Source organism: Saccoglossus kowalevskii, chromosome 6, assembly GCF_978046115.1.
Source record: "Saccoglossus kowalevskii chromosome 6, keSacKowa6.1, whole genome shotgun sequence".
Lineage (NCBI taxonomy): Eukaryota > Metazoa > Hemichordata > Enteropneusta > Harrimaniidae > Saccoglossus > Saccoglossus kowalevskii.
Genome location: NC_140646.1, coordinates 25,184,940 through 25,202,179, shown reverse-complemented (window position 1 = coordinate 25,202,179; position 17,240 = coordinate 25,184,940). Strand labels below are relative to the sequence as shown.

General features: G+C 34.8%; 1 protein-coding gene across 1 annotated transcript in view; it reads right to left on the bottom strand.

Moving 5' to 3' along the window:
• The window catches only part of LOC100376799 (gamma-soluble NSF attachment protein-like), a 42,345-nt gene extending 33,355 nt beyond the window's left edge, over positions 1-8,990 (bottom strand). The window contains exons 1-3 of the mRNA XM_006825073.3: positions 8,867-8,990; positions 5,245-5,357; positions 563-630 (exon numbers count right to left, since the gene is read on the bottom strand). Coding sequence (XP_006825136.2) covers positions 563-630; positions 5,245-5,357; positions 8,867-8,941 — 256 coding nt within the window. The 5' untranslated portion in view covers positions 8,942-8,990. The remainder of the gene's footprint in view (positions 1-562; positions 631-5,244; positions 5,358-8,866) is intronic.
• Between the last annotated feature and the right edge of the window lie 8,250 nt (positions 8,991-17,240).

Sequence of the window (17,240 nt, the reverse complement as noted above, 5' to 3'; positions counted from 1 at the left end):
TCGGTAAGTAAGGGACGACGTCAAATGATCGATGTCGGATAAAAAACTTATTTCCTTTAGTTTGGGGGTGGGGGGTTTTGACCTCAAAAAGTTTCCATCCTACAAAAACGATTTTATTTTTTAATGAAGTCAAAAAAATCTTGGGGTATTTGTAGTTCGTTTTTTTCTATCCAATCATGGACAGAAATAACCGAAAAGGGAAAAAAAACACATCCAAGACGAGAAAATGGTTTGGTTCGAGTGTAAATCTGTGCGTCAAATGAGGTACATTTGTAAAATCTTTTTACACCCACCCGACAACCAACTGCTACGCAATACTACTGTCTGATTATCAATTTGTATTTAATGGTGAATGTAGTCTGACGCCATGACCAATATTTATCAATTAAGTTTCAGTGGGGGGTAGGGGGGTTTGGAAAAAAACTAAAGGAATTAAGTTTTTTTATCCGACATTGATCTTTTGACGTCGTCCCTAAAGCACCGTATGTTAACTGATATCAATCAATATTATCAAAATTGATTTGAATCATATCGTTTCTGGTTTCATCTCATTAACACATACCTGCTTTGCTGAATTCGTCAGATGCACTGTCAAAGTCAGGTTTCCATTTGAAGAATGATGTTTTGAGGCTGCAAGAAAAAAATTACCTTTAGCTTGACTGAAACTGTAAACCTCATAGAGCATCGCAATCTTTCCAAGATGTCACATGGTAGCTGTTCACCAGTGCATCATGGGAAATATAATTTGCATGGTCCGCCCAGTTGTGTACTTGGTACACAGCTGTTATCATTTCGATTGAAGGTGTTAATTACGTAAGCTAACATCATGCATTACACTATTATCTGATTTGTAACACACACAGGGCCCATGCAATATTTTTTAAAGCACTATTCATGGAGTACGAAACCTCAAATCGTCATTGTGTTTTATTTGAATGACCTACACTAGTGTCATTTGCATACTGAAAACTGGCGACCATATTTCCTTTTATACACCCGGAGCCGCGGTTTAACTGGTTATGAAATAATGCATGCATTTCAATGGATATAGTTCCAAATTTTCACATTTTTTTCAGACATGCATGTATATTTCCCAAACATTTGTGACTTGTGTCCAAATCAACAACTACATAACACTTTTGAAACAAATACATTTTGTTTGCTCCTTTCGAATGTAGCTTTTGGCCATCTGAAATGTCATAATAATGTATATAAACATAAACCTAGTAGCAAACTTTAACAACTACTATATTAGTCTGATATACCGCCCATCCATCCTTTATTTTTTTTTATTTATTTGTTTGTTGCAGCCTTTTTAAATCAAGTGTTCAGGAGCTTACAGAAAAAAAATAAATTAAGAGCAGGAAAACTGAAGGCACAAATAATTACATGAAGTTGGTTTTACTGATTACATTTTTTCAGCTCTTTTTGATTAATGAAGAATTGTTTAAAAATGTTATCTATTTTTTTACACAATTCAGCATTCAACCCCTGACTAGTTTCCCCCAGAAGAAAATATCGCAACTCATTGCCCTGTGAAACTTCCTTCCACATGTTCAATTTTACACCTTTGTAAGTGTTATCTGTAATAATAATAATAATATTTTTTTAGCCTTTGAAACGACGTAAAAGCTAACATACAAGTCAACAACAACAAGAAAAAAAAAACAATCTATAAGAAGCATTAATTCATACATGTAAATCATTCAGTTTCTCGTTTCTGAATTTTCATAGGTGGGTGAGAAAGTTTCAGATTTCGTTTGATGTATTATTTCCCAAATCCTTATTGATTGCCCATAAAACATCACTGAAGAGAAAATTAAATTTGAAATTAATTCCTCCTGAGAAAAATCTATGTACAATAGTTGGTTCTCCACCACTTTCCACTATTGTATTGGTCAGTGCTGAATAGAATTTACTTCTCAAGTGGTTAGTTGATTTGCAAAGAAATAAAAAGTGATAAACATCCTCCTTTCCATCATTACAAAGCATACATACCCCGTCGCCTTTATAATTTTCCCATCGTGTTTTATTCCCTTCCAAGTCTATTGCGTTTGACCTCACCTTACAGAGGAGTGAGATGCCATGATGATCAAGAGGATCCTTTATATAATTTTCCTTTTTATTGCTGTGTTTAATCCAACCATAGTGCTTTAGGGATTTCATGTCTTGAATAGTTTCAACAAAACGCTTTATTTCATTTTCTTCACTAATTTTATTGAAACTTTTAATCCAACTAATATTCTGTGGTCTTTTTAGGCCATAAACATGATCCATACCATTTTGAATTAGGATATTGTTGATATATATTTTGGCCAGTTCCAAGCAAGTTTAGCCTTGTTCTGATATGATTCATGTAGTTTAGAGAAAACTATTTTGGTCCACCTGGTATCATTCATCTTTTGTAATCTATCCAAATACAGTATTCGCGATTTATCGTGAATAAAGTTGATGTCTTGCCATCCAAAATCTCCCAATATGATGCTGAAAACTATATATATATATATGTGTTTTGTGGATTTGGCAAAAGCTTTTGATACAATTTGGAGGAATGGACTGTTTTACAAAATGTACAGAAATGGGGTGAGTGACAAGTTCATCAAAGTCATCAACAGTATGTATAAGGAGTTAAAATCATGTGTTAGATTGGAAGATGGGTACACTAATTATTTTGAAAGTAAGTTAGGCACTCGCCAAGGGTGTCCACTATCACCAACCTTATTCAACATATTTGTGAATGATTTACCAAGTGTTCTAATGAAAGATACAGCTGATTGCCCAATTTTGGGTAAGGAACCAATTCCATGCCTTATGTATGCTGATGATATAGTCATCCTATCAAAGACTAAATCTGGACTACAAAATTCCCTTTTTAAATTACAAAACTATTGTAAAAGCTGGAAATTAAATGTTAGTGTAAAGAAAACAAAAATTCTGATTATGAACAAAAAAATTGATAATTCAGAGAGTTTCTATATTGATAATAAAAAGATACAGATTGACAATCAATTACCATATTTAGGAATCAATTTTATCTCAAATAGTAACTTCAAAACCTGCATTAAATCATTGACTCTGAAAGCACAAAAAAGCTACTTTTCAATTAGACAACAATTCAATATTTATGCCAATACTCAAATTAACACACTATGTTATTTGACAGCATGGTAAAACCAGTTTGTATATACGGGAGTGAAATTTGGGGTGCCTATACCATCAACAATTTCGAACACAAAGGGACACTCAAATCAATCACAAATGACAATTTGGAATATGAAAAACTACATTTAAAATTCTGCAAGAATACATTAGGAGTCCACAGGAGAAGCTCAAACATTGCATCACGGGGCGAATTAGGTCGATACCCCATACATTTGGAGGTAATTAACAATGTGTTCTCCTACTGGGCAAGGATAGCACATGGAAAGTCCCCGATTCTGACAAAGATACATGTAGCTTTACAAAATGAACTGGATCTACACGAACATGGACAGAAATCATTTGTAACTTTTATAAAACACGTTAGAAACACTTAAATGTAACAAACTCTGGGAAGCTAATAATCTAAATTCTAAAAACATAAAAAGAATTATTCAAAATAAACTTAAAGATACATATAATAATGAATGGATGAAGCAACTCAATAAAGACAACAATCAAAATGTTGGCAACAAATTAAAGACATACTCACTGGTAAAGAAAAATTACAAATTTGAAAATTATCTAAAAGTTATTATGAATTATAAAATAAGATCAGCAATTACAAAATTAAGAATTTCAAGCCATAACTTGCCAATTGAGAAAGGGCGGTACAATAATATCCATCAACAACAAAGAATATGCAAATTGTGCGACTCATCTGAAGTGGGTGATGAAAAGCACTATGTTATGAACTGTTCAAACTCAGATATTAAATCAATTAGAGAATTTTTTTTCACAATTTGAAAAACTAAATCCAGAATTTGAAAAACTAAATCAAGAATGTAAATTCATTTATTTATTAAGTGCTTTGGATACTCATCTTATGATACCTTTCACCAAATATGTTAATTCAATTTTAAATGTAGTTAGGGACGACGTCAAAAGATCGATGTCGGATAAAAAACTTATTTCCTTTAGTTTGGGGGTGGGGGGTTTTGACCTCAAAAAGTTTCCATCCTACAAAAACAATTTTATTTTTTAATGAAGTCAAAAAAATCTTGGTATATTTTGTAGTTCGTTTTTTTTTTCTATCCAATCATGGACAGAAATAACCGAAAAAAGAAAAAAAACACAGAAAAAATGGTTTGGTTCGAGTGTAAATCTGTGCGTCAAATGAGGTGCATTTATAAAATATTTTTACACTCACCCGACAACCAACTGCTATGCAATACTACTGTCGATTATCAATTTGTATTTAATGGTGAATGTAGTCTGACGCCATGACCAATATTTATCAATTAAGTTTCAGTGGGGGGTAGGGGAATGTGGAAAAAACTAAAGGAATTAAGTTTTTTATTCGACATCGATCGTTTGACGTCGTCCCTTAATAGTATTTAGTGGCCATACTGCCGTATTGTACTATATCGGTGTTGTGTCAATAAATTATTAAATTATTATTATATAAAGATTGTGTTATTTTTGGAAAAAGAGTGACTGAAGGAGAGAGAAGATTTTGGCAAAAACCTAAATGCCATTTTGTTTCAGTCTATGCATAGCGAGTCAACTTATTCATGACAGAAAGCTATTAAAAAATGATAGACAGTCTATAGCGTACTCTCAATGTATGTTTCAAGTCACTTTGAGCATGCAGCAGCGTTTTTATTCTTTATTTGAGCAGAGAGTGTGTGGAACATCCTCAGTTTACTTATGAGAATGCAGTTCTTTGAAGATCATGAATTGTTCTTAAGATAATGTAGGAATGATGATTTTTTATTCAATATGAATAATTATACCCCTCATTTTCTCATCATTGAAAAACACTCACTCACTAAATCACTCACTCACTTGGCTTAGATATTCTAGAAACGGAAAGGTCTTAAAGCAATATTTCGCAATACCCCCTTTTTTCTACACCCTAGGTCAAACACGCCAGCTGACTGTTTATTGAACTGTAGAGCTGATTCAACACAACAGTAATACATGATAAACAATCATTGTTAAAAAGGTCTTTCGCCTTCCATGGGTATATTGTATCAACAAATAACTTTACACTTTCTACATTATCTGTGACTTGAAATGAATTGCAAATGAGAGTGGACTCACTATTTTTCTGCCTGACTTATATGTTCCATTCCTTCATTGATTTTCTTTTCGGAGGCCGCCATCTTGTTTGTATCTGACCCCCTAGCCTGGACAATACGAGATGTTGTGACCCCCTAGAAGAACGAACCATCATTTCAACAAGCTAAAAGGTTACGAATATGTACAACGATTTTGTTTTACTACAGAATGTGTAAGATTTAGCCCGGGCTCGTTTGACATCAGTTTAAACAAAATATTTAAAAATACGCACACTCAAAAATGTTATGCAAATGAGCCAGTGTCACTTATGACGTAGGTGGCAGCCATTGAAGAGCAGCTGCTGATGACAGGTCTCAGAGTTTTAAACAAAAACAAGAGAACTGGTGATCATTGTGAACCATAACTGCCTCAGCACAAAGGCTGTTGTGTGATACCAGGGAATGTAAAGGGAAATGTATTGTAGTGTTACCTCTGTAATTTACAATATATTTGCATTAACCTTCACTATTAAGGACAAAATTGGGAGTAGAAGCAAGGCTACGCAAATTTGCGAATTAGTAGTTAGTTAGAATAACCAGACATTGTGAGGAATAAAGAAGTGGCTTATTAGTCCCGCTCGGACGAAGTCCGTAAACGGGGACTTATAATTCGATCTCCGTCCGTGCGTCCGGAGTCATATCTCAGAATCCCTTGGACCGATTCCATTCATTCTTTGCATGTGTCTAGTACTTTATGTGGGACATATGCACATGCAGTGGTTTAGCGATTCGATTCAAAATGGCCGACTGGCAGCCATTTGGTTTTTTGAAAATGTTGTATTTTGGACATGCTTTGTCAGTTTTCATTCAAACTTGGTACATAGATTATACATGTTAGGATACATGTCATTGACGATTTATTTCTCAATTGGATCAAAGATGGCCAACTGGCAGCCATCTTGTTTTTTGAAAATGTTGTATTTTGGACATGCTTTGTCAGTTTTCATTCAAATTTAGTACATAGATCATACATATTAGGATACATGTCCCCGACCGTCCGCGAGTTCCAGAGTCTGGCCTTCCGTCCGTGTGTCCCTCCGTTCGTGTGTCAGTCTGTCCAGAGTCATATTTCAGAATCCTGTGGGCCGATTCCGTTCATTTTTTGCATGTGCCTAGTACCTTATGTGGGACATATGCACATGCAGTGGTTTAGTGATTCGATTTAAAATGGCCGACTGACACCCATCCTGTTTTTTAAAAATGTTGTATTTTGGACATGCTTTGTCAGTTGTCATTCAAACTTGGTATATAGATTATACATGTTAGGATACATGTCCATGACGATTTATTTCGCAATTGGATCAAAGATGGTCGACTGGCAGGCATCTTGTTTTTTTATGCGGTGTCTTGGACGTGCTCTGTCAGTTTTCATTCAAATTTGACACATACATGTACTTTATACATGTTACGATGCATGTCCATGACAATTTGTTTCAAAATCTGGTCAAGGATGGCCGATTGACAGCCATCTGAGTTTTTGGCCTTACTACTATATTTCTACAATTTATGTACCATTTTCATTCGTATTTGGCACATACATCATACATATCAGTGTGTTTCATAATCAGATGGCCGAATAACGGCTGTTTTTATTTTTGGCCATATTACTACTACACGGAACATGTGTTTTGATGTAAATAAACAATCTGTTGTATACGCCACTTGGAACTCAAGTTTTAAGGACACGCTCGCGACAACCCCTCCGCTTTAATATGACGAGCACAAAGAGAACTTTCAAAAGTTTAACGGGGACTGTGGCATTTTCAATGACTTGTTAACCCATGAAACATACTCGCACATATCTATACATGTCTTATTGTGTGGGGGAAAGCTGTCATGTACACAATGATAATAACTGGAAATGGTTTCACAACAGAAAACAAGTGTTATTGCTGTAAATAATTACGAACAATAAAAACTGAAATTTAGAAAAACTATGAACAAAAAATAATGAAAGTCTGTGATTTTCTGCACAGTTTCCAGGAAATTATTAACCGAACCATAACATTTATAAAAAGCACAGTGCTCAGATTCACTTCGAGTATATCAGAAATATAATCTTACAATTGCATACAAGTCGTCAAAACGTACAGTTTGGTGACATAATTCAAATTTTGTATAGTTCAATATGCATACAACCACCCATATACTAGTACATTTTGACAATAAACCCCTCTTTCACATTGTGCTAATACAAACAAGACATTAAACCTTCCTGACAGTAACATGTAAGCGTTGTATAAACCCGAATGAAAAGTCTTGAATCACGGCGAATACTTCTATCGAGTCGCCCATTTAAAAAACGCTTCAACTAGCCAAGGCCAATCAATAATGTGCAGGTTCATTAATTAAATAATATTAATTTCATTAACACTTACACATTCCCCGGAGGGATTGGCAATGGCTACAAATGTTTAAGAAAGAATAAAAAGTTAAAAAAATTAAATAAATAATATAAAATAAAAACATACAAAAAGATAATTAATTATCTTTTTTGTACATCTTTTTGACATGTAAGATTATTTTGAAGTAATGTACTTTTTGGGGAAAATATATGAATAAAAAAAAAATTATAAAAGACAAAAAAATAAAATAAAAACATACAAAAAATTAAGCTAATACATTACTGTAACAGAGAAAGAAAATATTAAGACTAAATTATTATACAATAAAAAGATAGAAAAAAATTGTCACTGGGGTTGCTGTCTTATTTCAAAACACTTCTTTAGGTACCTTGCTACAGGGAGTATTAGACCACTGTTGTTTAGCAAGACTATGAATTGTGTCTTTGGTGACAAATTTTGGTTTTTGCCATTTCAAATAATACATTTCTATAGGGGGTATATCTTTTGCATGACATCATTAGGTGATACTCCTTTTCTACTTGAGTCTGATCACAAAGGTTGCATAATCTATTAGCAAGGGGTATTCCGTTGTGTCTGTCAGTCTCAGTTTTCAAGTTATGGTCACTGAGGCGGAATTGTTTAAATTTTCGCGCATCTCAATATTTTACAGGGTAACAAGATAGGTTTCAAAAGCAAAATTGTTTTTTAATTCTCTGTATGTTCTTAATTTATTTATATTTCATTTTGGTTTGATTGATTGTCGTTTTGTAATTCACTTTTCCAAGTTGATATAAATGTATATTTTTATTAATTTGTCCTAATTGCCTTGTTGTTAGAATTTCATTGTTGTCAAACAGGTTAGACTGGTTGATGTTATTCAAAAGGGAGTCTACTATTTACTATTAATTTCTTAATATTAATAATTTACTATTAAACTCAAAAACATCGTAATGTTATTACTTCTACACCGGGTAACACCAATTAAAACCAACATCAATTTAGAATTACTGTGGCCAATGACATTGAAATTTGCTCTTCCATAAAGCAGCAGTTTCCCTTTTCTAATAATCAAAACTACCCTTGATACCCTGGAGAAGTATGTCCATTGTTTCACAACAACGACTGTCCCAAGAGATTTTCGTCTTCTCAATTTCTCAAGATAAACGTCCAAGGGTTGTTTTGTTTACTAGAAGGAAATGTCCTTTGACAGCATTTCTTGAATTAATTTCCGTTGCACAAAAAAGCAGCAAATACTCTTACTGAAGCACAGAATTGGCATGATTTTTCCCCCGGCCATTCACGCAAACTGCAAATCAAGACTTTTACCGCATCCATAGTTGTTGACACTGAGCCGATGGATGATGATGGATGTATTGTGACGTATTTTGACCCCCGGATTCTGACCTTGCATTCTTGTCACATTTACTGCCCTTTCATACCCGTTCAATTCCTTTCATTATTTCATCCAGATTCCATGATATTTTATATTTAAAACCAACCTTTATTTCACAGTCACTCAAGTTTTCACTTTTCTAAAATTATCTTACTGAACAAAAGACTGTTCACTCCCATCATGCAATCTCTCATAGTACTTCCGCAGACACAGCGGCGATCGCCAACATATCTACAAATACCTCGCTCTCAGAAGCTGAGGAATAACAAGTTTTATTGAGTGTTATCAGAGATTTTTTTTTTACTTTCAGGTTCTTGCTGTTTTTTTTTTGTTTTACGGTGTTGGGATGTGCCTGCCCTTAACGTTTGCAAAATAAAGCACCATTTAGTATTCACCGCCAAATATCAGTCTCCTTTGTGTTTAACTATTTTTATGTGACACAGCTCCATACAAAAAAATAAGTCAGACGACATACGGATCACAACAACATGGACACAATTCACTTAGATGCTGCCAAAAAAACAGTAGACAGTATTCTGCATTCGGCCATTGGTAGTATACACCCCCCCCCCCCCTGTTGACACCTGGTTGACATTTCATAAGTCATTGACACCGGCATGATAGCCCGGCTTATCCAAACCATCCACGTATTGAAATAACTCCTTTCTATCGTTGTCTGGTCGACACATGTATTGGAGCATACTATAAACAGGTAACACAAATATGCTTATTAACGTAATTTGAGTTTAATTTGAGTTTAATTTGTATTTACTTGTTTTTGTCTATGTATCAAATTTCGCCTTGTTTGTACATTCATTGAGTAGGCCCGGACAGACTGAAGCTTATCGTTTGGGTTGACCTTAAATGAAGGCAAACTGATATATAATTCCAGCCTGAAAGCGGAATGACCAGTTACTTGAATATATTTGAAATTTTTGTTTCCGTGAATAAAAAAACAAACAAATTACATTCAAACGGAATGTGACGGTCGTGAGTGGAAACGTTCTTTTTTTTTCTTTTTTTTTTTTTTGTACCAAAAGCCATCTTGGGAAAACAACATCACGCCGGTATACATGCACATTGGACTTGCTCATAATGGACGCAACATTTGTACCTAATGTTAAGACACTGGCTAAGTCTCCGTAGTTCAAACGACTTGCGCAACGTGGTTTTTAAAGGTCGGTGAGCGTGGCACAAATGCCATTTATTTCAGACGCGGGCACAACACTGGTCGTGCACACATATATGCCTGCTGAGTAGAAAAGGGCAAAAATTTACCGTATTTCATAGAGTCCAGGACAGAGAATTCGAGTCACTCTGGACAGCACCAGTTATCTTACCATACTGGCAGACTGGAATATAATGCATTACACGGCCATATGGACTCTGTGAAACACAGATAATGACGTATTTGTTGGACACACTAGACGCCTTCAAATAAGTACAACGTCAACCTGTCATTATTAAATACGATTAGTGTAAAAATATTATAATAGCTCATGAACAATCTTTATGTTATCCCAACTCTGCGACTGCCCGGAAAACGGCCTACGAGATTGCATGTTGCAGTATATTTTTTTTCTGAACAAAAAAGTTTACGTAGAGCACAATATGAGCGTGTGTACACATAAGTTATATGTATTCACGCCCTTCCACTGGCCCAGAGGGAATATGCATTATTGTCTGTGTTCAAATTTGTGGACGTAAACAAGATCACTTGCAATCCATATCCAAAATCCCCTGGGAATAGACTGGACTAAGTGGACTTCACCGTCAACAAATGGAAGCGCATTAAGCTAAGTAGTATTTTCAAATTGACGCACTTTAGCAAAAAGTACCCAGTATAGGTTCCCCTATGTTTAAATCTATGACCATGTCACAAAATAAAACCTACATTTTTTTTATATTTTTTTGTTCAAAATTGCTATCATGATAGCCAATAGGAAATTATGTCCACCTACACCAATAATCCAAAAAATACACAAAAATAGTCAAAATGCATGATTTAAAATATTAGCGGAAATGATGGTTAAAGGGTTGATGAGATATCCTATATACATGTACTGTACTTAACATACAGTTAACTTGCCCGTGGGTTTTTTGCTGGACAAAAGACAATTTACATAGCCTTGTGTAGGGGAGTCGTCACCTACGCATGCGTCAGGTGGCCACAGCGTGTCATTGTTTACAAACAGCCCATGAGCCTTTGCGTTCTTAGCAAGTGTTGTTATCGATTGGAACTCAATTCCCACGCGTGCGCAGGTGACGACCCCCCCCCCCCACTTTAATATTATGATGTGACTGTGCGTACAACCATTTATTCAATTTTTATATATGATATGTCACGATTATGACGAGTGTTACTGCAGGGGGCAGCGTAATTAATATGAGGTTATTACGAGGATACCTCAAAGTATGTACGAAGACAGTACAGCGGGAATATCGACCGCAGTATCTGAGTACCAAAATGTTTAGAACACAATCAGCGAACTTCTTTGTGTAGAGTCCGGACAAACTCTGATGGCAGCCATTAGAGGACGCTTGCGCGCGTACTCATTCCATATTTGGAATTCGTATTTCCTAATATAGTAGGTTGAAATACCCGTAAAATACCGCAAAATTACGGCACGCTGTAACTTATGGCGTCGCAGTAACAGATTTATAATAATATGTATTATTTCATTAATTGATGTTATTACAATTGGTAAATCACCGTAGAGTTAAATTGTTAACGGTACTCAAGGAGTCTAAGTAATGCTCTATCATAACACCGGGATGTTGGAAATGTGAACAATTCCGAGTAATTCTCGTCTCAGATCATTTTTAAGGCGTGGTAGATAGGTATCAAAATCTTAGGATTTCATAATTAACCGGAAATCGATGCATAATCACAGCTAGTCGGCGATCACGCGTAGCCACCCCTTCGATAGTTGAGCACAAGGAGCACATCTCTGATTGGTAAATAGACATACGCTCATTTAAAACGATTTATCCCACACCTTCCCCAGCATATTGTATATATTTTGTTTAAATACATTTTAAGACAATATTTGAAAAACTCAGACCAAAGCACACGATGACTGCCTGTTCGGGGTTGGCTATCGAATTTCCTAGAGTATTATAATTCCCTGTGACTTGCTTTTTGGACGTCCGAAGAAATAAAGTGGGGAAAACGAACTAGTTATTGAATTATGTGTATTTTGAAAAAAAATTAATTCCAAAATGGCCACCTAAATAACGCTTAACACTATGGGGAGATCACAAGGTCCTACCAACTCAAGCCAGCCCTGTTCCGACTGGACATGCGCACAGGCTGCAATAATTTCAAAGGACAAAAACATAGAGCCCTGCAACTCATTTCACCGAAGAATGAACTTTGAACTTGATGACGAACTTAAACCCGCCCAGTGACCCCACGGTCACTGGATTCGTGGGTCCAAGTGTAGGTCAACCGTATATGAAGCTATGTACCTATGGTAGTATGGTCGTGTGAGATATGATGGATGGGTGACCCGGGATGGGCTCTGCTGTGCAGGTGGCCGGAGATCGACCCTAAAATATTGTTTTTAGTATTCTTGTGCCACAATTGGCTTGAATCTGTTTATAGTCACCAGAAATATCATGATCCGCAGCTAATACATCGAGCAAAGTGCGCGCAAAATGTTTGAAGGAAACATGCTAAATCAGTTGCACAAAGAAAAAAACGTTAACACAAAAAATTCAACACGTGCTTCCTGTGCCGCTAAAATTCATGATTGTACTATGTTGTAGTTTAGAGTGTTGATTCACAGTTGTGTTGCATTTATTAAAGATGCAATATACACGACAACATAACACTTATATATTAAAAACCTTCTGAGGGTATAATATAGTAAATTTCAAAAAAACATACCACAAGAACAAATGGTGAAACAAAAGGTTAACCCACAAATAAAGTATTCTTTTAGATATTAAAGGAACATAATAGTTCATAATTTTAATGAAGATGGTTTGTTCAGACATAACGCCATCTCTCCTATGACACTGAGGTTTCATTCATCGTGTTTATTTCAGTTTTAAAAAAACGGACATTTTATATTAAAAAAGCAATTCATCCTCAATAAAATTAGCACTGTATTTTCTACATTGCATTGTAGTCTTGCTAATTGATTTTAGGTTTTTGTCGACGCTTAAGTTCAATTTAAATATTGTGATCATTAAGTCTAAATTTACTTAACATTTCACGAATTTTTAAAATTTAAGATGACGTTATTTTCATAAACAAACTGGCATTTGAATAAACCATGAATCCAAAGTTAATTTCCTTCCCCATTTCTACCATTGCTTTTCAATAAGTTGTTTCTTCCAGGTGAATCAGTAGCCACTGAACAAATAAGATTGAACTGAATTAGTAAACTTAGTCAGGTATTCTGTATTGTGACTTATTTGTTTAATCCATGAGCATTTCACTAAATGTACAATATTATTTGACCCAGCCGAACTAACTTTAGTGAGTCGATAAGTGCAGATTTAATGCAATGATTATCAATAAGTGGGTTTACCCAAAACTAATATTTGGATTTCATGATTGAACTTATAATTCTAATTCTCCCAATTCGACATTCTACCAAGTTCACTTCGAATACCTACAGTAGGAGAAACGTTACTAACTCCTAAAATGGAACGATGACATAATTTACAAACTTATTAACTTACGTATAATAAACATGCATAACTAACTGGTCAAAAAGTTTAGAACACAGCTTTGGTCTTGTTATTTTATGACACGCGACTTTACAACAGAAATGCTTTTAAGACTATATTTGTTTAGCATCAGTTGACTGACCTTGAGTTTGCCAGTGGAAGTGAAAACAATTCCAAGATAGTAATACCGGCACATACATATCCATCCAGTAATCGAAAATCATTAGTCGTCTAGAGATTTCTAGAATTGACATATAACAATAACAATTTAGATGAGACAAAGTACCTTTACACGCACACACATTTATGTGTATAGTAGTACAGAAATTAATGTGCTGCACGAGGGGAAGTGATCAGTCCTGGGACATTCACAGAAATTATTGTATGAATGAACGATATATGGACCTCAAAGTTGAGGCCGAGAAATGATGTCAGGTGTTTGCAAAAAAGTTAAATTATATTATACTGTAAATAGTAAATTGTTATTATTTAATAAACGATTACATTTATTGAAAATCATGATTTTTTTTAAATATTAACACTCAACTGCCATTGTGAGCAGTAACTAGTGAATTTATGCAAGCAGTTTTGTAGGTCTCAGTAGTATGTAAAACAAGAACTTGATCATCAGCATTATGAAAGTTGTATTATTAATTTTGTCATTGATTGAAACAGGGAAATCATCTTGTTCACCAAATGTTTGGGGAAGATCATTACCAAAAATGTTAAATCGAGATACAGTTGAAAGAATGTCATCAGAAGATTAAATTAGGATAAAATTAAATATTAAATAAATATTATATAAATATTAAATTGGGAGTTAATTTGTCTGTCGACTTTGTCATCCTCGTTAATAATTGCTCATATGTGCTTGATAACTTTTTTTATTCAAACAATGTCAAACTTGATTACATTATCCATCAGTATAACGCCAATCGTCCGATTCGCACGGTTTTTGCCAATACCCATCCATCCTAGCCGTTCCTACGAACCCGTTACAACGGTGAGTCGATGGCCGAATAAATGCGTCTTGTATAAAATGTTATCCGAGTTTGATTTTCTCATGTCTCACGCAAAAATGACACGAAATATTGTAAAAATTTGTGGTCTAAATCTGTCTCTGACTATGTGTGCTTGGTCACAGAGTTGATATGCATTCAAAACCTACACTGGTTCCAGAGGGAATGTATCTCACCATCATATTCACAATTGTGAACGTGAATCTTGTAAACAAAATCACTGACAATAAATTTCCCAATGTTAGAATAGGCTTCAATGTCAACAAATAAAGGGAACTGAATACTAGTATATTAGAATAAGTAAGCTAAGTAGTAATTTGCAAATATCAAGAAAATACATGCAATAAATACTCCTTATAATCATAAAATTGTGTTCACATGTTTCTAAACTTGTGATCACGACCAGAAGTCAATATGCAACTATGTCCATTTAGTTTAAAATTATCAAAACAAATTATTAAAAAAAATAATGTTTTGCATTAAACTATTGGCGGAGAAATGGCGTTCAAAGAGTTCAGCGTCAAAGATATCAAACTTCAATTGACATCAACGGTGCATAGAGATATGCCCACTTTACTTATTCACTACACGAAGTACATCAATTCATTAAATATATAACATAATTCGTTGTAAAAATAACATAACTGCATTTTATTGTTAAAGTCTACACATACAATACATAGAATTTCTTTCTATCTGAGTTGTTTAACATTTATCCCAAATTTAACTGTCATTGTTGGCTGCACATTTCCTACTTATTATTGGTATTTAGGTACCTCTGGTGGGCCTCTTTCAAATTGTGTTTGTTTCTCTGTTACTTTTGTATTCGAACGTATATCTTCCAATTTACTCTAAAGTGTTATTGCTTGAATGTATGCTTTAAAAGTTATCATAGATCACTCTACATTCAGATTAATAAAAAAACTGATCATCATCAGTAGGTCTGTTTTGGTGTTATCAACATATTTCATTTTCGTATTCAAACCATTATTCAGAATTGATTCTTACATCGTATCTTCTCAAGTTTGTCCATTTCATGACTTTGAATTTTCCCTTGATGAAATAGAATAGAAATCATACGAGTGACAACATCTGCTCACTTTCAAAGTATACTAACAAAGAACAAGGTAACTAGAGTTTAACTATGTTTTTTTAATGTTGTAAACTGACAGGGTTGCTTTTGCAGAACACGCTAGAAGTATTGTTCAGATGATAGATACCATTATGCATATATCAGTGTACATATCAATACAATAAGGTCATATGCATTTTAGAGAATTTCATTTTTGTTCATGGAATGAATATTCAGACTTGTGGCATATTGACAAAATCGACGTTTTTTTACAGTTCGTGGTAAATTTTAATCAAATGTCTTCACGGACATCTAACAGCAGGATAAAACATTACACGTCCTTCCTCGTATTATATTTGTATTTGTTGTGCTAATTCATCTTTCCAGTGGCCATGGTACACTTGTTTATCAATAGCTACTAAATCAAATATTTTATCCTTATAAATTTTGTGACATAAATAGTTTGTTACTCTATACAGAACACCTAATATAGGTCAGCCACGTGAGATGAGATCACGTGATCTATGCCTGGTGGTTTTACTTGCGATGTCGCGATGCCAAGACCGTCTGGTGACCTATATATATTGTGATTTTGTGATTTATGTACGATGAACCTTGGTCTCAGCGTCAAACACATATCTTACAAAAAGATTATCGACGTTGCGCTCATATCTGATGACAATTCCTTTCACACACGTCGCGTGATGTTTAAACTACTCGAGTGTTAGCATTTATCATTGTTACAGTGTCTGTGTTGAAGCTAAAATGCCTCCTGATATTTAGGTCTCCAAGGCAAAGTGCACGAAACACTGACAAAAACGCATATTTTAACGGACATTCAAAGTTCACCAGCCTTCCAAATCCGGAAAGTATGTCAATTTCGTTCAGCACCGGATATGACGCCACGATGAAAACAAATGTGTTATGACGGTGCTGGTGACGTCACCGTGCAATACTATCACGTCAAAGGGATAATCGCCACGAATGGATGGCACGTTATTGTAATATTACTTGTAGGAATTTCTCATATTTAGAATATGTGTGTTCTATATAAAGAAACATCGCATGCCGCCAGTTATATTACACGCGTCATGTGTACGACAGTGCAATTATCCTCCCATCTCGAACCGAAGCCGAGGCTGATATGTTGTAGCTGTATAACTGACAGTGACTCCCATATGTCATGTGACATTTGTTACTGAGGGTGTTTTGTATTATATATTTTTACCTGTTACCTTGTTTATGTCAAAAACACACAATTATCAACAATAATTAATTATCAATGGCATAGTCTCCACCCAATTTTAGTGGTTGTGTCATGAAAGATGTAGCTAGTTTGTAATTAAATGCTTGGGATGTATTCTGCATGTAAACGTTTTCAATGGTACATTTTCCTGGTTTGCAGTCAAAGTGGTGCCTTCTGGCAATAAGGTCATTCATTCTCAGTGATATCGGACACAAATGCAT